The 21,015-nt window shown below is 38.2% G+C and overlaps 1 protein-coding gene across 6 annotated transcripts in view; it reads right to left on the reverse strand.

Moving 5' to 3' along the window:
- Window positions 1–21,015, reverse strand: part of Ncoa6 (nuclear receptor coactivator 6) — an 80,684-nt gene that overhangs the window by 43,966 nt on the left and 15,703 nt on the right. For 5 of the 6 annotated variants that reach the window (XM_052184031.1, XM_052184030.1, XM_052184032.1 and 2 more), the window contains exons 2-4: window positions 6,127–6,228; window positions 2,867–3,147; window positions 27–182 (exon numbers count right to left, since the gene is read on the reverse strand). In XM_052184031.1, the coding sequence (XP_052039991.1) occupies window positions 27–182; window positions 2,867–3,101 (391 nt within the window). In that variant the 5' untranslated portion in view covers window positions 3,102–3,147; window positions 6,127–6,228. Of the gene's footprint in view, window positions 1–26; window positions 183–2,866; window positions 3,148–6,126; window positions 6,229–14,606; window positions 14,676–21,015 lie in introns of all 6 variants that reach the window. The other variant, XM_052184028.1, reaches the window with a different exon arrangement.

Genomic DNA, 21,015 nt, shown 5'->3' on the forward strand with positions numbered 1-21,015 from the left:
GATAGGCACACGGCAAAGTAAAGGACCTTCAATCTGAATGGAGAGAATCCCTAGATCCCGAAGCTGCTGGTTGTTGCTCTGAGCCAGGATCCGTAGCCGCTCTGCTGCTTCCCGGGGGATATTGAATGTGACCCGCACGCTGTTCCAGGGCTCCACCTTCTGTACTTTTAGCTTGCTGGATTCTTGGTCACAAAGAAAAGAGAATAGCATTATTAATTTTGAAGGCATTTGAGAATGAGCAACTAAAACAAAACAAAAATCCCTATTTTAAATAAGAGCAGAGTCCACTGAAGTACAAAAAAACCAAGGGAGGAAACTGATATTCTGACAAGTCAGCTTCCTTTAGGACAGAAAAACACTTAGCATTCTGCAGTTCTAAAACAAACTTCTGGACATATTCTTAAGATTGCACAAAAGCTAACTTACTCTGGGGAAAGTGTGTGTCCATATGCAAAGGAGTGAAGTTATACCTAATATAATGTACAAAAATTAATCAAAAATGGAACAAACACTAAATATAGACCTAAAACTCTTTGGAGAAAATGTCTGACAAGCGTTCTCCACCTTAGACTTGACAGTGATTTCCTGGATATAGCAGCAAAAGGACAGGCAATAAAAGAAAAAAAAACAGAAACACTAAACTTTTTTTCTCCTGAGACACTGTTTCTCTGTGTAGCCCTGGCTGTCCTGGATTCACTCTATAGACTAGGCTGGTCTCAAACTCATAGAGATCTACCTGACTCAGCCTCCTAAGTGCTGGGATTAAAGGTGTGCATCACTACTGCCTGCCCCGAAACACTGGACTTCTTAATGATTTTGTGCATTAAAAAAAAACACTATCAAATGACTACATACCGTATCACATTAGAGTGGCTATTATAAAAATAGAATATAGCAAATGTTGACAATGATATGGGGAAATTGGGGGCCCTGTGCACTAATGATGGGAATACACAAATGGCACAACTACTAAGAGACTACATGGTAAGGAGTTAAAAAAAAAAAGAGTTATATAATGATAGCAGCCATCTAAGAAAAGCTATGGCAAGCAAGTGAGTTTCCTGGAGATGGCCCATCATTTTGCATGGTTGTGATGAATCACTCTAGGAGGCACAGCCCTGGAGATTCCGCCCCAGGATTGCTTTTCTCTGCTGATATGCCTTTCCTGCTATTATTACAGAGCCTAAAGCTCTTGGGCATCAGCCCACCCTATTGGGCAAATTTCCTACAGATTTCAACATGAAGATGAAGCGCCTATGAATTAATGCTGTTTAGATGAATTAATGACTTTATAGAATTCAAATAATTTTACAAAGATAGTTTAAGGAGATGGTTTTAGAGTCAAGAATAGAAATGGCCCCTCTTCACAGAACAGTAAGTAAAGGCTGCATGATGAGCTTTCTTAAGTTACACTAAGAAGAGAAGTGGGCTAAATGAAATAAAGCAGTCATAACGACACATGATTCTGCTTCTATAAGGTAGGTAAAAAAAAAAAAAAAAGAAAAGAAAAGAAAAGGGGATGGAGAGATAGAGAAATGGCTGCTTTTCCAGAGGATTAAGGTTCACTTCCAAGCACACACATGGCAAGTCACAACTGGCTGTAGCTCTAGTTCCAGCAGATATCACGCCCTCTTCTGGCCTCTATGGGCATTGCAAGCATGTAGTGCATTTACATGCATATAGGTAAAATACCAATACACATAAATAAATCTAATTTTTTAAATTAAAAAAAAATCATAAAAAGTACAATAGTGCTTATTAAGTGTAGGTATGGAATGGGACGTTATTATATAATAGTTATAGATCTTAATTTTATAAGAGTTATAAAACTGGCTACTAATAATTGCTGCATATTTTAATTGTATTTAAGTATCATTGAGCCATATATAAAAATCATGAAGATGGCAAACTCTGTAATATGCATTTTACAATTAAAGATTTACAAAGTAAATTGAGGTAGTAATATTGTTTGTAATCACATTTCACAGACAAGAAATAAAAGATATCTGGCAACTTCAGACAAAATAATTTCCCCTTTGTTATCAACTCAGATCAACTAAATAGTTTATACCATTTATTCAATTACCCCCTCCCCCTCTTAAGATAGGATTCTTCTGTGTACTTTGGCTGTTTTGGAACTCACTCTGTAAAACAGGCTGGCCAGTGCCTCCCAAATGCTGGGATTAAAGGCGTGTGCCACTGCCCAAATACATCTTTCAATATTAATAAAATGGTTCTATAGGAAAACGCTTTCTCAAAATCAAGATATCTATGAAGCATTTCAATATGTCACCTAAGCCCGTTCCAGCTCTTAAACCATTAAATAAGAAATATTAACACAGACTTTACTTGTTCTAATGTAAAATAAAAAACAAAACAGACCACTTGCTAAGGGCAATGGGATTAATATACTTACAAACTTTAAAAATGCTTAGACTATGTTTAGTCAAAGTGCTCTTAAAGGTAAGGAAACTGCTCCAGAGAAAAGCTAAGGAAGCCATGCAGAGACCCACAGCTACCTAGTGAAATCAGACAAGTGCTAAGTGTCAAGCCTCTGCTTTTCCACGACACTTGGAGACATGTCTCCATACACTGAAGAACTTTGGTTCTTGGTTCCACAGGACAAAGACACTAAAGTTTCTTCTAATCTGACGATTACTAGAAACTTATTTGTGTTCTGCATATATATCAGATATCTTTATACTAGTTTTAATGTTAATATAGTTGAAAATTATTTAATTACAATATACTTTACTACTTTTAAAACTGGGCAAGGTAGCCTAAACCTGTAATCCTAGCATCATAGTTGTAGGCAGGTAAGTCTGTTAAAGCATACAACAGCAAGAAGGAAGCAAAAATTACTTACCTATGTGTAACAAGTTGGGCACATTCTTTAATATTGCATCCAGTTTCCATTTGAAATCTTTATCATCTATATTTCCTTTGAAGGCTATAAAAATTGTGGAATCCTCCAAAATACTATCACTTTTCGTGTCATCATCTTCTAGTCCAGAATCAAACTCCACCTCTGAGTCTCCCATTGTTGATGAACACAAGGAAGTATAGATGTCTTCAAAGTTTGGAAGGTCATCCAAAACCATGGTGTATTATTCCAGAAGTATATGCAAAGTGAACAGTAAGAAAAACCTTCAAAATAAGAGAGCATGCAGAGTATTATAACTTATCATTATATATTCAACATATCATTTTTATTTTATTTTACTTAATATATCATCTATACTTCTATCAAAGATGTAACTTATTTACTAGATAAAATTTCCTTTCATAATACTATTTGCAAATTTTTTGTTAAGATTGGATTACTAGGAGAAATATACAAAGTGTCACAGGAAAACCAATGGGCCTGAGTGTTAGCAGTGCACACCTGCAACTTCAGCCCTTTGAAAGATTACAAGTTGAGCCTACCCTGGGCTGCAGAAGTAAGCTCTTGTCCCAAATAACAGCACCCAGAAAATCATTGTGTTTTTTTTTAATTTTTTAATTTTTTTTCTGAAACAAGGTTTCTCTGTGCAGCCCTGGCTGTCCTGGAACTCACTCTGTAGACCAGGCTGTCCTCGAACTCACAAATCCACCTGTCCCTGCCTCCCAGAGTGTTGGGATTACAGGTGTGCGCCACCACCACCCGGCCTCAGAAAGTCCTTTATAAAATAACTATACTTCTTCCCCAGCTACATTTAAAAATTTCTAACAATATAAAGTAAATAAATAAAACTGATAAAGATTTTTAAGGCTAAAAAGATGCTGCTTTGCAGGAGAAAGACTGAGTTTTGAAACTGCCTAAAAACTGTAGATATTTAGCAACCATTTCAAAGCAGGACAGAAAGAAAAATAACTTAATGGTATATGTCATTAAAGTAAAACAAGAATAAGTCAAACCAAAATTAGTATGGAGGGTCATCACACAGACTGGGGAGATGGCTAAGCAGTAAATGCTTCTAAGCCTGACGCTCAGAGGGCTGCCGAGAGGACCTGGCGTTGCAGGGCTGCTCACAAGCTTGATAACAAGCTTGGTCCCTGAGATCCATGTTATGGAAGGAGAGAATTAAACTGCAAGTTGTCTGACTTACACTCACGCACCAAGACCATTAACACAAACAGTAAACAAATGTTTAAACATTTTTTTCCAAAAAAAAGGAAAGATAAAATAAATGTTAGGATAGGCTTTAATAAAATGGATTAAAACAAAATTATAAAAGATTAATGAAACAAAGAGTCCTTTGATAAGATAACCAAATTGACCAAAATAAACAGTCATGAATTAAGAAAATTAGGAGGCTGAAGATGCAGCTCAGTCGATCCAGAGCTTGCTTCCCTCACATGCACAGAGCCCTGGATTTGTCCCCGGCATCACACAATCAGGCACAGTGATACCTACCTCTAATTCTGGCACACGGGAGATGGAAGCAGGGGGATCTCAGTAAGCCAAGATCACACCTGGTTAAAAGGGAGTTTAAGGCCAGTTTGGGATACAAGAGACTTGGCCTCAAAAAAGATAAGTACACATACATAATATACATTACATAATAATACTTACATAGACTAAAAAGGAGATATTAAAGCAGTGAAATTCAAAGAGGATCATTAAGGAATTTTTTAAAAACTTCCAGTAATTTGTTAAAACTAGAAGGAATCAGTCTTTTACTCAATACAAGAATTATCAAAATTGAACCAAAAGGATATAACCTTAAAAAAAAAAAAAAAAAAAAAAAAAAACGGCTACCATACAATGAGGGTTGGTGAGATGGGTTAGTGTGTAAAGGTACGTGTACCCAAGCCTCATGACTCAAATTTAATGTCCAGAAACTGTGTGGAGCAAAGAGAGAACCAGGCACCTCTGTGTGTTGTTTGCTAACCTCTGTACCTCTTGGTGACATACACACATACAAGATATGCACATACAATAGAAGTAAGATACGGAGGCTGGAAAAATGGCTCAGCAGTTATGAGAACATACTGCTCTTACAGAGGATCCAATGGTTTTGAGTGGGTGCTAGGAAATGAACTTGCTTCTCTGCAAGAATAGCAAGTACTCTTAACCCCTAAGCAACACTCCGGCCCCACTTCACCCTCTGGTCACATTGACTATAGTGCTTGAATTCTTTGTTGTGTGTTTGCCTATTTTGAGACAGGGTTTCTCTGTGTAGCTCTGCTGTCTTAGAACTCATTATGTAAGCTGGGCGGTGCACGCCTATAATCCCAGCACTCTAGGAGGCAGAGGATTTCTGAGTTCGAGGCCAGCCTGGTCTACAGAGTGAGTTCCAGGACAGCCAGGGCTACACGAAGAAACCCTGTCTTGAAAAACCAAATCCAAAAACCCAAAAAAACAACAACAAAAAAGAACTCCTTATGTAGACTTTGCTGGCCTCAGACTCATCATAGAGATCCACCTGCCTCTGCCTCTGAAGTGCTGGAATGAAAGGTGTATGCAAATTATAAAATAAGAGTATGTGCTATCCTATCACTCCAGCTAGTGCCTGTAGCAAATCAAAAGCACAGAAACAAGCAAGGCAGAAGTCAAATCATTTCACTTACAGATACGATCATATATGTAAAAGAAACTAAGAATTTTACAAGGTAACTCTTAAGAGTTAGGTAGTAAATATTTTCAAGAAAATATCAAGGATACAGAATTAACCTAGAAAGCCCAGTCGCAGGGCTGGTTAAATGGCTCAGCAGTGAAGTGCTCTTTGCAAGGACTGAAGCCTGGTTCCCATGTCAGATGGCTCCCAACCTTGCCTAGAACTCCAGGTACAGGGGATTTTATATCCTCTTCTGGACTCCACAGGCACCCACAAGCACACATGCAAATGAAAATAAATCAATAGGTTCTCTATATACTGAAAATATGCTGGAAAAGAAATCAGGAGAGACGGCTGTGGCTTGAACCCAGGATCAATTCCTAGAACCTGCATGGAGGTTCTCAACTGTCTGTAACCTCAGCTCCAGGGCATCTGCCACCCTTTTCTGGCCTCCTTGGGAACTTCACGAATGTGGTGTACAGCATACAAGAATACAAAATATATACAGTACATATGAAACAAATTTAAAATAAAAGCCAAAAATGTAGACTTGAAAAAAAAGAATATTACATAAAGTTTCACTTACCAAAATGTCTTAATTTTTATCACTTATTCAGATCATCCTCTAAGTCCAAGCAAGGTGGCATCTTTAGAACTTATATGTCAAAGTAGCAGCCAAATCAGAATTCTTTTAGAAAGGGATAAAATAAAGTAAGAGAGAGAGAGAAAAAACAGTATTATAAAGAAATAAGATTAAAAATGTGAACAATAAAGTCAATACGTAAGTTCTAGAGATTGTTAAATCAGTTTTCACTAGAAATCTTAAAACATGCTTTATCCCATGTGTAGAATGTACATGTAAGAATTACAGAACTGGGAATTCTGGCTTTCTAGCACCCTCAAAACTTTTATTCCTAACCCTGCCAAATTAAACAAGTAAACTGCGTATAGATATTTGGAGACAAATATTTTTCTTTTTACAAGTTTTAAAAGATTTGTTTGTGTATGTGGGTGTTTTGCTTATATATATATATATATGCATATATATATGCACATATATATATGTACACACATACATACATACATGTATGTGTGTGTGTGTGTGTGTGTGTGTGTGTGTGTGTGTGTGTGTGTACCACTTGCGTGTTTGGTGCCTATGGAGACTAGAAGATGGTGTCAAATGCCTTGGCACTGGAGTTACAGATGTATTTGAGCCACCATATCAGTGCTGAAAGCCAAACCAGGTCCTCTGGAGATCAGCCAGAGCTCTTAACAGCTGAGCATCTGTCCAGGCCCACAGAATATTTTCTATTTACATTAAATACAATACTCATATCTTACATAATTTCAATTTTTCAAATCCATAAAGTATAAATATTTTTCTTATTTACTCACAATATCTTGTAGTTTTAATTAAAATTTTAGTTTAAATTCTAAAGTATCCTTTATGTCAAACATACAAATTATACCTGGAAAATTAACTTTTTTGGTATGCTTTAGGAAAAAATTACCTATCTTAATAATAAGATAGTATCAGACTATAACATCTTTAACTTTGGTATTATAATTCTGTCATTGCTATATACCGATTAAAATCTTTGAAATATCTATGTATTTTTTAAAAGATTTATTTATTATTATATCTAAGTACACTGTAGCTGTCTTCAGACACACCAGAAGAGGGCATCAGATCTCTTTACAGATGGTTGTGAGCTACCATGTAGTTGCTGGGATTTGAACTCAGGACCTTTGGAAGAACACTCAGTGCTCTTAACTGCTGAACCCTCTTTCCAGCCTTGAAATAGCTATTTAATGTGTTCATATATACATACATACTTACATACATACATACATATGTAACAGTGTGCAGAGGTGAAAAGACAACTTGTAAGAATTAGCTTTTCACTTCTACCATCCTGGGGATTGAACTTAGGCCTTCAGGTTTGGTGGTCATGTGTCCCTACCCTCAGAAACTATCTTAAGGAACTCAATATTGATTTTATTTATTTGTTTGTTTGTTTGTTTATTTGGGTTTTTGGATTTGGTTTTTTTGAGACAGGATTTCTCTGTGTAGCCCTGGCTATCCTGGAACTCACTCTGTAGACCAGGCTGTCCTCAAACTCAGAAATCCACCTGCCTCTGCCTTCCAGAGTGCTAGGATTATAGACATGCACCACCACCGCCTGGCCCAAAATTGATTTTTATAATCTTGAAACTTTAGATGGATATGTACTAGTAGCTAATAAGTAACAAAAACTATTGTTTAATTTTTTTTTAATTAATGAAAAAGGTACTTTTAAAGTTAAGTCATAAGGAAAAATCTCAATACATCTTAAACAACAATAGAGAACTCAAATACTCTAGTAACAATGCACTTGCCGGGCGTGGTGGCGCACGCTTGTAATCTCAGCACTTGGGAGGCAGAGGCAGGCGAATTTCTGAGTTCAAGGCCAGCCTGGACTACAGAGTGAGTTCCAGGACGGCCAGGCCTACACAGAGAAACCCTGTCTTGAAAAACCAAAAAAAAAAAAAAAAAAAAAAAAAAAGCACTTAAATATTTACCTCAAAATAAAACCAACAAACAGAATTCTTTCTATCTTACAATAACAGCAAAACCTATGGACTCAGGTTAAGAAAAAAAATACCAAGCAGAAATACAATATTTCTAGAAAACTATAAATTAATACAACTTTAGGAAACCAAGAATACAGGCAAATTAATGAGGAAGAAAATTAAGTCATAAAATACCTATATGAGACACAAGGGGAAGTAAATAACTTAAATAGCCAACTCAAAGTCACAAAGTCATTAGAGTGAGCTAATGAGCTAAAAAGGAGGCAAGTGAATAATGCATTAGTAAAACAGAACTCAATTAGAAAGCAGAAGAAGAACAGACATTGATGGGGACACCTGCAATCAGCCCTCAGGAGGCAGAGGCAAGAAGGGCACAAATAAGGCCATTCTGGACTATGATTCAAGACTCTTACTCAAAAAACTAAGAAAGGGTCAGACCCAGTGGCTTTGTCTGGTAATCTCAGCACTTGGAAGGAGGAAGCACTCAGGGCAGGAAGATCAGTAATTCAAGGCCAGTTAGGAACAAAGAGAATCTGAGGCCTGAAAAGAGAATATGAGGCAGTGTTTCAAGTTAATAAAACAGTAAAAAAAAAATTCCAATAAAACAACAGTTAAACAGGTAAATTATTAAAAAAAATATATGAGGCAGGCTGTGCCTCTTGACCTTGAATTCTCAGCAGTCCTCCGGTCTCAACTTCTCATGTGCGTGATTACAGGCATGTGCTATCATGCTCAGCTCCAATATTTCTATATTGGAAGAATATTTTAAAGTTATATAACTAGCTAACTTAAGAAAATAAAGAAGGAAAACAACCACCTGGCAGTGGTTATACATGCCTTTTGAGGCCAGCATGGTCTACATATTGAGTTCTAGGAAAGCCAGGAGTACATACAAAACCATTTCAAAAAAACCAACCCTTTACTGCCCCCACTATGGAGAAAAAGGGACAATGACAACAACAGGCCAGAGCAACACAAAATAGAAACAAAAAGTATTGCTGACTGTGACTATTTTGGCCAAGATTTTGTTCATCATAGTATAAATTTTTGTTTTGTTTTGTTTTTTTCAGGGTTTCTCTGTGTAGCTCTAGCTGCCCCGGAACTCACTCTGTAGACCAGCCCGGCCTTGAACTCAAAGATCCACTTGCCTTGGCCTACTGCGATTAAAGGCATGTGCTACTGCCAAGCTACAATATAAATGTTTTGATATTCTTATGTTGAGAGCACAGCAGGAAGGTTTTTTAGCCCAAGATCTCCAGGGAGACCAGGAATGCTCCACACACAGGATTGTCTTTCCAAAGGGAAAGACCCAAAACCTGTTTTTCCATCCAGAAAGCTGGGAATCTGAAGTGATTTAGCTGCTGGTCAGTGTTATCTGTTGGGCCAGGCCATAGCAAGTTCCAATATAAACTCAGGAACAAAGGTAGGCAGTAATCTAAATGATCCTTATGGCTAGGGGGCTCCCCAAGCGCCCACAACCAGCACCAGAGATGGCTTATAGCACACATGACCTCTATGCTGTCTGTATGACGGAAACCAGGCCAGACCCTTCTTTAGACCGTTAAGCTTGGTACAGGTAGCCTATCTCTAGAGCCCATCTTCTCGGAAACAATGACACAATCCCTGAGTTGAGTTTCAATGTAATTGTTCCTTGTGCACCAAGGATTGTATTACAACAGGAAAACTATTCCAAATCATACTGTTTAAATTTGTTGGGAATACACCACACAGCATCAGACTCCCCAAAGTCTTGATCCAGGTTAATGAAGTAAATCTGGACCAACTTTCCATTCTCACTTCTTCACACTCATTCCCCTGCCATGACCACCTGCAGGATCCCCTTCACCCCTCTCAGCACCATATACAAACTTAATGAAGAACAAGACACTTCTGGAGTACACACATATACAGAAAAACCTTTCAATGCTTTTTAGAATTGCATTTATGGTTTTGATTCTATGTGAATATACTCACGCCACAGCACTCACATGGACCTCAGAGGACAACTTCTGAGAGTCACTTATCTCCTTCCACTTTTAGGTGGGTTCCAGTGACTAAATGCACGTAATGAGAATTACTAGCAGCCCCTTTACTGAATGAGCAATCTTGCCAGCCCCTCAATTCATTTAATGAAGTAAATATAAATACTCAAAGCCAACACAATCTGTAGACAGAAAGCTACAGATCCATTTTTTTTTTAATATTACACCAATGTATGAGATTCTAAATCAAATTTTAAATAGACCTTGGCAGGTCTACTTTAAAGTTTGTTATTGGGATTCAAAGCAAACTCCATATCAGAAAACTGAGGGAAGATATTATGTGATTTTCTCCATTAATGTAACATACCCCTGTCTACAATATTGGGTATTGAATCTAGAGGGTTTTTTGGTTTTTTGGTTTTTTTGTTGTTGTTTCCCCCCCCCCCCGCCCCCCAGAAAAGGTTTCTCTGTATAGCGTCCTGGAACTCACTCTGCAAACCAGGCTGGCCTCGGACTCAGAAATCCGCCTGCCTCTGCCTCCCAATTGCTGGGATTAAAGGTGTGCGCTATCATATCACCTGGCTGAATCTAGAGTTTTATAGATGCATTTTATTTGGAAGAGGACATTATTAGGGTGGCAATTTACTTCTTTATTTAGAGACTGGGTCGCACTCACTATGTACATACCACAGCCTGGCCTCAAATAAACAGATGCACCTGCCTCAGCCTCCTGAGTACTGGGAATAAAGGTATGTGCCTCCATATCATCTTGGGCTGGCTAGCAATGTGCAATGCAGGCTAGCCTTCAAGTCTTGAGTCTGTTGCCTTAGCCTACAGCATAGCTGGATTATATGACTACCTCATCTGGCTGACTCAATCATTCATTCTTGATAATTTTCTAAACTTGAAAACATATACAACATTTTCTTTTTTTCTAAGTATTCCATTCTTGTTTATTATATCATGTATATGAGCGTTTTGCCTGCATGTATGTCTATGCACAATGTGTATGCAGTGCCTATATAATCCAGAATAAGGCATCAAATTCGTTGAAATTGGAGTTACAGACAGTTGTGCACTGCCTACAGTCAGTTGTGAGCTGCCATGTGGATGTTGGACTCAAACCAGGGTCCTCTGGAAGAACAGCCAGTGCTCTTAACCACTGAGCCATCTCTCCAGCCTCAAACAATGCTTTCTTAACATGACAGGAGAGCTAGCGTATAACTCTGTGGCAGAGTACTTGTATATATAAAGCACATTACACACAAAGAAGCCAACAAAGACAAATCGACACTCTGCTTCATAGGAGAATAGGGGTCCATGCTAGTTATGGTCCCCAAAAAAACTGTTTGCAGGAGAACATCTGCATGCAGTTTCTGGGAACATGCCCCCAGTTCGTTCTGATTGGTAAATAAAACCAATAGCTGAAGAGGACAGAGGTGGGGTCTTAGGATTCCTGGGCTTGGGACCAGAAGCAGGAAGAAGAAGGATAAGCCATGCCTGGTCAGTGTGGAGGGAGGAGAGATGCCATGTCTGAGAGGAGTGCAGGACAGAGAGGCACGGCCACCATGTGAAGGAGCCAGGATGGCACAGTTCAGAGGGCTGCCCAACTGGGTCCAGGGCAGCCAAGATAAAAGATAAAATTTAGTAAGTAGTAACTCGGAACTATCGGCGGAAGGTAGATTCTATCAGCAGTAGAGGTTAGGCAGTGGCCCAGTGACTGTGCTGTTTAAGGCATATTAAAACATAAAGGCTGTGTGTGTGTGTGTGGGTGTGTTTCATTCGGGAATGTAAACCATTGAGGCCGGTGGTGAACCTGCCACTAAGATTAATTTAAAAAATTATTACTACACTGTATTCTTGAAAGTCAAACAAAAGACAGATGAGAAAATTTAGCAAAGCAGTACAATGCAAAATTAATATACAGAAAAAATAACAACTGTTATCCATATAATCATCAACAGGTAGGGAAAGATCACTTTTTAATAGTGACAAAAAATTAAAGTCTTTAAGAACTGACAAAAAAAGAAAGGTCAAAATATAAAAAGAAAACCTTAAAATACTTATGATGGGGGCTGAAGAAGGAGCTCGTTGGTGAGAGCCTTTGTCATTCCTGTAGAGGATACATGTTCAATCCCAAGCACTCACAAGGTGGTTTGCAGCCATCCATAAGTCTAGTTCCAGATATGAGGCTACCTTCTCACTTCTTAGGGCACCCTGCACACACACGGTATACATACATGCAGGCAAAATATTTGTATATATAAAATGGTTTAAAATACTTAATAAAGGACAAAAAAATTTTAAAGACATGAATAAAATGACACCCTCATAGGTAAAGATTCCTATGTGTCAATTCTTCCTAATTTATATTTATGACAACCTAACTCTAACATTTGTAGGAAAACGCTGAAAAAAAAACCAGATTATAGAGAGGGATTAAGCCCCATCAGATTAAAACATGTTATGAGGGGCCGAGGAGTTGGCTCAGTGGGTGAGAGTGGTTGGAATCCAAATCCCTAGCACCCATACAGAAGCTGGGCATGACCATGTGTGCACCTGTAACTCTAGCACTGCGGGGTAGAGAGAGAACGATCACCATGGTTGCTGGCTACCAGTCTAGTTGCAGGTTCTAAGAGACCTTTTCTCAGGTGAAGAAGGTCTCGGAGAGTGACAGAGCAAGAAAGCCAAAGTCCTCTCTGTCTTCTAGAAGAAACTGGTTCTGTGTTCGGCTTTTCACACACACATATATAACACACACATGCAATACATGTAAGTTAAAAAACGTTGACCCACACTATATTCTCAGTAGTTTAAACTACTATAAAAAATTTTAAAAAGTGGATGGGAGACTAATAGAATTTTTCAAATTTTAGTATCTTATAAAGGTGAATAAAAATGATTTACTTTCCTTATATGATCTTGGAACAAGGTAACTAGCTATCTAGAAGATAATAAAATTGATTCATTTCTCTCACTATACAATAAAATAACTCCAAACAGACCAAAAACTTCACATATAATAAGTGAAACACTATATTTTAATATAATAGAAGCACAGAAAAAATATTTATAACTTTCAAGAGAGGAAAGTCTTTCTTTTTTTTTTTTTTAAGATTTATTTATTACATGTAAGTACACTGTAGCTGTCTTCAGACACACCAGAAGAGGGCTTCAGATCTCATTACAGATGGTTGCAAGGCACCATGTGGTTGCTGGGATTTGAACTCAGGATTTCTGGAAGAGCAGTCCAGAGCCATCTCACCAGCCCAGGAAAAGTTTTTCTAATGATTCAAATTCTAAAACCCTGTAAAAGTGATCAAATATAAATCGCTGGGTGTGATAGCATACATCTTTAATCCCAGGACTCAGGAAGCAAAGGCAGTGATCACAGTGAACTCAAAGCCAAACATGGTCTACTTAGGATGTTCAAGGCTAGCAAGGAAACATTTGTGAAACCCTGTCTTCAATAATAATGATCATAATCACACACACACACACACACACACACACACACACACACACTCATGCAAGGAAAAAAAGGGGAAAAACAAACACCTGCAATCATTATCATCAACAAAAAAAGCAAATCTCAGGACTGATGTTATTCTCTTAGCCTGAGCAAGACCTTGCATTCAAACTCTTGAGTACAACGAAAGAAAAAGCAAATGAAGGGTGTGGGGTAGGGAGGTATGTATAAGCATGTAAATTATATGTCCGTGTTTTTATATATAAAATAAAAATTTGGAGGTTTTATCTATGTTTCTATTCCCTTCCAAAACCACAAACAACTAAGAAATTCACCTCTTTATCTAGTCTTGGTTCCTCTTATGGAACTAATAAAAAATTCATCCATATTTCATGTATTCAACACAACTGATAACTTAAATGCTTTGTTGGTAATGACTTTTTGAGACAGGGTCTTCCTGTGTACCACAGGTTGGCCCTGAACTTAGTATGTGCAAGGCTCATGATCTGGCCTCAGTCAAATGCTGGGATTACAGGCTGACCTGGGTATGGCCAAATGCTCTTGCATCAAACAGTTCATTAGTTAACCACATGCCAATTGGAGCTTGCCAAAGCAAAATATTTTGTTGTATACTGAGCTCAAAGTAACTTCTTTTTAAAATAAGGTTTGGTCAGTGAGATGACACAGTGGATAAAGGCTCTTGCTGCCAAATCTGCTGACATGAGTTCAAGTTCCCTGAACCTCAGGTGGTGGAAGGAGAGTACCAACTCCCTCTCTAACCTCTATACATGTGGTACATGGCACTCACACATACACACGCATCGTAAATGTTTAAAAATCTTTAAGGGATACTTATGGACTCAGGTACAGTTCCTAGTTTAGTATCTGCCTAACACATATGAGGCACTGGGTTCAATTCCCAGTGCTGACAAAAAAAATTAAAGTTTATTTGTAATTCAATTCTTTTAGTTGAAACTAAGTCTTTCAAAAAAAAAAAAAAAAACACCAAACTTTTATTTTTATTCTACATAATTGACAGACCTGTTAAGAACTCTCTGACCACTCTCAGAGAAGGTAGTCAGTAGGACCCCTCTCCATTCCTCCCAGGACCTAGACAAAAGGGGAAAAGAAAAAGAGGAAGGAGAGAAACATCAGACAAAAAGACTAAATAAACCCACAAAATAGAGTCTAAGTAAATGTTGATGATTGGCCAAATTCCATTTATCATTATTTCTGTTAATTTATTCTAGAAAGAGCTGTAAAAGATATACAGTCTCTTAGTACAGTGGTTTTTAGTAAATAAACTTTATTAGCAAGAATGTTCAAGGTATTTTCAAAACAGCTGCATAACATTTACTTATAAATGTAAATTCATTTTAAACGTCACGATCTTCATGGTTTGTACACTTTTCTTAATGAATATTATACTCCAATTAACACAGACAAACTGAGGATTGCCTGAACCACACAATATGTTCTAGGCTAGCCTGTGAACTACACTGAGACTCTGTCTCAAAAGATAGAAAAAGAGGAAGGACACAGGAGAAGAGAAAGAGAGGGAAGGGGGAGGGAGAAGGAGGGAGCGAGAGAAAGGCAGGATGCACTTGTCCAGAACAGAATCCCTGAAGGACTTCCTTAAGGACCAGCTCATGGGCTAGCTTGCTTGTCCTAGCTCGCCCAGACACTCTATATCAGAGTTCATATGGTTTAAACTATAAATATGGTGACAGCACCATACATTTTAGCTTAGTATTTACTTAATACTCTGAAAAATTATTTTATAAATGACAACTGCAAAAACTAACAAAGAAACAAATACATAGAAACACAGATGCCCCAAGTTCACAGTCATTCCCTGTTACAGCTACTTTACCATCCAAACATGGAAATGAAATGAAGCTTATGCAACATTTCCTAACCTTAGTATTCATTTTTCAAATAGTAACATCAGCTAGTGTACATATTCAGAAAATACAGCTTATTTACTGTTTATTTATTTAGACAGAATCTATCTGTATACCCCAGGCTTACCTAAAACTCTTAATCTTCCTGCCTCAGCCTTCAAAGTGCTAGAGTTACAAGTGTGTCCCACCTCATCTGACTTTGGCTACTTGGCTAGCACCAGTTACACTAGCACATACTGTGAAATGGAGAGAGAGCTAGGCTGCACATGCAGGTGTAGGGGTGTGTGTGTGTGTGTGACTTCTCACTGTGGCTTCTCACTGTGGCCTGTTCTCATCAAATTGCATGAGTTGGAGCAGAATGTAATTCATATGAACCAAAGACTCTTTAAAGTTATATAAAGAGAGGGCAGAGCTATAGCTAAACAGATTTTTCAGGTTCCTTTTAGGTTTTTTTTTTTTTAAGATTTATTTATTTATTATAGGTAAGTACACTGTAGCTATCTACAGACACACCAGAAGAGGGCATCAGATCTCATTATGGATGTTGGTGAGCCACCGTGTGCTTTCTGGGATCCTAACTCAGGACCTTCAGACGAGCAGTCGGTGCTCTCAACCACTGAGCCATCTCTCCAGCCCTCCTTTTAGGTTTTAAAACACTCAAGGACTATAAACAAAACATTTATTCTTTTCCAGTGTAAATGGGTAGGGAACTGTGACAAAAAATTATCTCTGTTCAAACTAAAACTGTACAAATATATATTTGGAGATTTATAGAAGGAAAAACTCTACTTTTTTTAAAAAAATTATTTATTTAATGCATATGAGTACACTGTAGCTATCTTGAGACACACTAGATGAGGGCATCAGATCCCATTATACAGATGGCTGTGAGCCACCATGTGGTTGCTGGGAATTAAATTGAAAGAGCAGGCAGTGCTCTTAACCACTGAGCCATCTCTCCAGCCCACAGTAATACTTTTGACTTACAAATTTACCTTTTCTATTTATTTATTTATTTATTTATTTATTTATTTATTTAAACTTATTTACATTTCAAGTGTTATCCCCTTACCTGGTTTTCCCTTTTTTCAGAAACCCCCTATCCCATCCTCCCTCCCTCTGTTTTTATGAGGGTGTTCCTCTACCCATCCACCCACTCCCACCTCCCTACCCTCGATTCCCCTACACTGGGGCATCTATCAAACCTTCATAGGACTAAGGACCTCTCCTCCCACTGATGCCTGACAATGTCCTCTAATACATACGCAGCCAGAGCCATGTATACTCCTTGGTTGATGGCTTAGTCCCTAGAAGCTCGGGGGGGGGGGGGGGGGTTGGTTGATAGTGTTGTTCTTCCTATGGGGTTGCAAACCCCTTCAGCTCCTTCAGTCCTTTCTCTAACTCCTCCATTGGGGACCCTGCACTCAGTGCAATGGTTGGCTGTGACTCTGTATTTGTAAGGCTCTGACAAGGCCTCTCAGGAGACAGCTCTATCAGGCTCCTTTCAGCAAGCTGGAAAAACTCTACTTTTAAAAGCATATATAAACACCAAGGCAGTGGTGATACACCCCAACACTCAGGAGGCAGAGGCAGTAGATCTCTGAGTTCAAAGCCAGCCTGGTCTATCTATAGAGTGAGTTCCAGGACAGCCAAAGCTAAACGGAGATATATTCATATACATTAACAATATGTAGGATTGTTTATAATGGGAAAGAATCAGAAATATCCATTGAGTACCACATAAACATAATATGCCACTAATAAAATTTAATTAGATACTATTTTGAGATTTAGAAAGAAATGTATGGTTAAGGGGGGGGGGAGTCATAGCTAGGTGTGGTGGTGTCCATATGCAAACACATCTCAGAAGGAGAAGAAGGAAGGAGATTTGCAAGAGTTTTTCTTTAAAAACAACAACAAAAACAAACAAACAAAACAACAACAACAAAGGAGAATCACATTCCGCTACTCAACTCATATGATTCATTTGGAGCTGTAAATTGGAGAAAAGGAGATGCTGGTTTTCAAGGCCTATATGACAGGTGTTCAGTTTGTTGCAATAAACTACTGCTATGAGAGTTTAAAAGAAAAAAACCTTTAAGTATAATTTGTAAAACAAAAGAAATACGAAAAATGATAAGCATGATAAAATGGTTACTTAAAATTGATAAAAGTATTATTATGTAAAAGGCAGCCAAATAGGGGGCTGGAGAGATGGCTCAGTGGTTAAGAACACTGACTGCTCTTCTGAAGGTCCTGAGTTCAAATCCCAGCAACCACATGGTGGCTCAAAACCATCTATCTGTAATGAGATCTGATGCCCTCTTCTGGAGTGTCTGAAGACAGCTACAGTGTACTTACATATAATAATAAATACATCTTTAGGCCGGAGTGAGCAGGCCTGGAGCGAGCAGGCCTGGAGCAAGCAGAGGTCTTGAGTTCAATTCCAAGCAACCACATGAAGGCTAACAACCCTACTTAAGATAAATAAATAAATCTTTAAAGGCAGCCAAATAAAACTCTTAGAGACTAAAGAATAAAAACAAATTCTAGATGCTTTTAGGTAGGCATAAAGACCTTTTATGAATTAAAAATGTACTTGTAGGGGGCTATAACACTCTAAAGGATGTTATAGCTCAGTTGGTTGGAGCACCTACATCACATGGTTGAGGTTCTGAGTTGATTCCCAACACCACATAGACCGCTGTACTGAGTGTAACCCAGCACTTAAGAAGATCCAATGTGTGAGGTCATTCCAGCTATACAGTGAGTCTGAGGCAAGCCTGGGTTGCATGGGACCCTGCCTCAAAAAGGTGTTTTGCTTTTTTGTTTGTTTGTTTGTTTGTTTGTTTGGGTTTTTTTGCTTCTACTCCACAAATGAAAGTTCTTAACTTTAAATGTGTGCATGCACATGTGTGTGTGCATGCGTGCGTGCATGGTATGTGTGTGTGTGGGCATGCGTGTGTTTTAAAGCAGATAGAGAGTTGGGGAAATGGCTCAGTTGTTAGTTTGTTGGGTACATGCTATTTTCACAGCAGACTGGAGTCCAGTTCCCGATACCCATGTCAGGCAACTCACAGCCTCCTATAACTCCAGCTCCAGAGATCTACTGCCTTCTTTCTGTGTCTGCGCTGCGCGCGCGCGCACACACACACACACACACTTTTAATAAAGACAGACATAAACTATCATAAAATCCTGCGAAAGAAATCTCTCCCATTATATTGTCATGTGCTTGTGTGTAACCTCTTCACCCAGCCTTGCTTTAGCTCCCCCCTGACAGTGGAGTCTCTCTTTAATAACAATACAACAGTTTTGGCTATACTGAACACAACCTTATGTGCATCATTTGGACAGCATCATCATACTGAACAAATGGCAAACAAACTAAGATGAAAAGTAAATGAGGCCGATGAGCTAATTAGCATGATATCTTCTCTCAGATACACATTTCTAAGAAACCACAAAAGAAAAAAAATACAACTTTTACAATAGAAAGACCTGGAAATCACCACCTTAGCCCTTTGATCATTCAAAAAAAAAATGACAATGTGGCAAACAGGGAGGTATCATCAGAGTCAAGCATTGCAGGACCAATTAGTAAGTAGTAGGACATTTCCTTAAAATATGGATTAGGAGCTGGAGAGATAGCTCAACAATTAAGAGCTCTTACTCTTAATAGGACTTGGGTTCAGTTCCCAGCACCTGCATGGTGGTTCACAACCATCTGTAACTCCAGTTCCATGAGATTCCATACCCCCTCTGGCTAGTACACATACATATATGTAGGCAAACACTCATACTCATAAAATAAAAATACATTTTTTAAAAAATGAAGAATTTGAAAGACATAAGGTTATGAGAGAACAGAAAATTTTTTTTTCCTTGAGACAAGATTTCTCTGTGTAGCCCTGGATACTCACTATTTAGATAAGGCTAGCTTTGAACTCTAAGATCCTTCCTAGTGCCAGAACTAAGAGAGCATGCCACTATGCCCGCCTGGGAAATTCTTAAAGGTGAACTAAGCTCATTTAACATACAACAGAAGATAGTCTCTTCAAAGCAAGGAGTAAACTTTGAATGATATGCTATCCTTTTATTGTACTAAATAAATCCAATAAATTGTTCTTGAACAATAGAGGACCAAAATTTAAGCCTAGTAGCTTGACATGTATGTTAAGGTTGTTAGATATGTCATAGAAGAATATGGTGATCAAAGCTATATCAGTCTAATTGAAAAAATATAACTAATAGAGCTGAAACTGAACTCTCTGGAAGATTAAAAATACCTTTAAAGAAAGCTAGAAATATGATCTGCCATGGAGAACCATTTCTCCATAATCCCTTAGGCATAACTATGCAAACCCCAAAACATATTCCTAAACAAACAGAGACGTTCTAATCATCTGATTGTGATCCACCTAATATAATGATCTAATCAAGACTCTGAAGACACTAAACTTAGTGTCTATTACTGCACTATCTGCTTAGATTCAGGTTTGTACCATACATATTTGCTCATAAAACTGATGATATACACCACGTCGTTGTTTTAGATAAAACCCTATTTTTTATTTTTATTTTTTATTTTTTTTTGGTTTTTTGAGACAGGGTTTCTCTGTGTAGCCCTGGCTGTCCTGGAACTCACTCTGTAGACCAGGCTGGCCTCAAACACAGAAATCCTCCTGCCTCTGCCTCCCAAGTGCTGGGATTACAAGCATGCGCCACCACACCCGGCTGATAAAACCCATTTTTAAAAATGTCATCACTTATATATAATAAATAAATAAATAAATATTTTTTTTAAAAAAAGGGCTGGAGAGATGGCTCAGCGGGTAAGAGCACCGACTGCTCTTCCGAAGGTCATGAGTTCAAATCCCAGCATCCACATGGTGGCTCACAACCATCCGTAAAGAGATCTGACACCCTATTCTGGTGTCTGAAGACAGCTACAGTGTACTTATATATAATAAATAAATAAATAAATATCTTAAAAAAATGTCATCACATTACAATTGCCCTTCTTTTCAAGGTTCAAACGATCACTTATTGGTATAGGATTTCCTCAGCACACCGCTTCTTTGTCTGTAAAGCCCCTTTTCAGCCTGACACACTGGATAACATTACTGAGCCTGGCCTTGTTAGGAGGCTATTTCTTTCCATAAAGTTAAATGTCACGAGCTTCCTGTTGAATTTACACATGAAGCTTTACACTGGGGTTACACCTCATTCGGTACAGTTGATAGTATTTCCTTTGGATGCTTTTCAAGAAATTCCCCTCAATGAATCTAAAGGAGAATTATTTTGATGACTGTCAGTGAACTGAAAGTCCAGCAACATGTTCAAGTTTACAAGATCTTCCAAAATCTTTTTGGTGTGGACTCTGATGTTTTGATCATCACTCTTTCCAGCACTGCTCGGGCTTTATTAGTAAGGGCTCAATTTATATATAACATATAATGCATGCATTAAAAGAAAAATTCAAACTGAGCATGGTAGCCCATGCCTTTAATCCCAGCACTCAGGAGTCAGAGGCAGCCAGATAG

Source organism: Apodemus sylvaticus, chromosome 5 (assembly GCF_947179515.1).
Source record: "Apodemus sylvaticus chromosome 5, mApoSyl1.1, whole genome shotgun sequence".
Lineage (NCBI taxonomy): Eukaryota > Metazoa > Chordata > Mammalia > Rodentia > Muridae > Apodemus > Apodemus sylvaticus.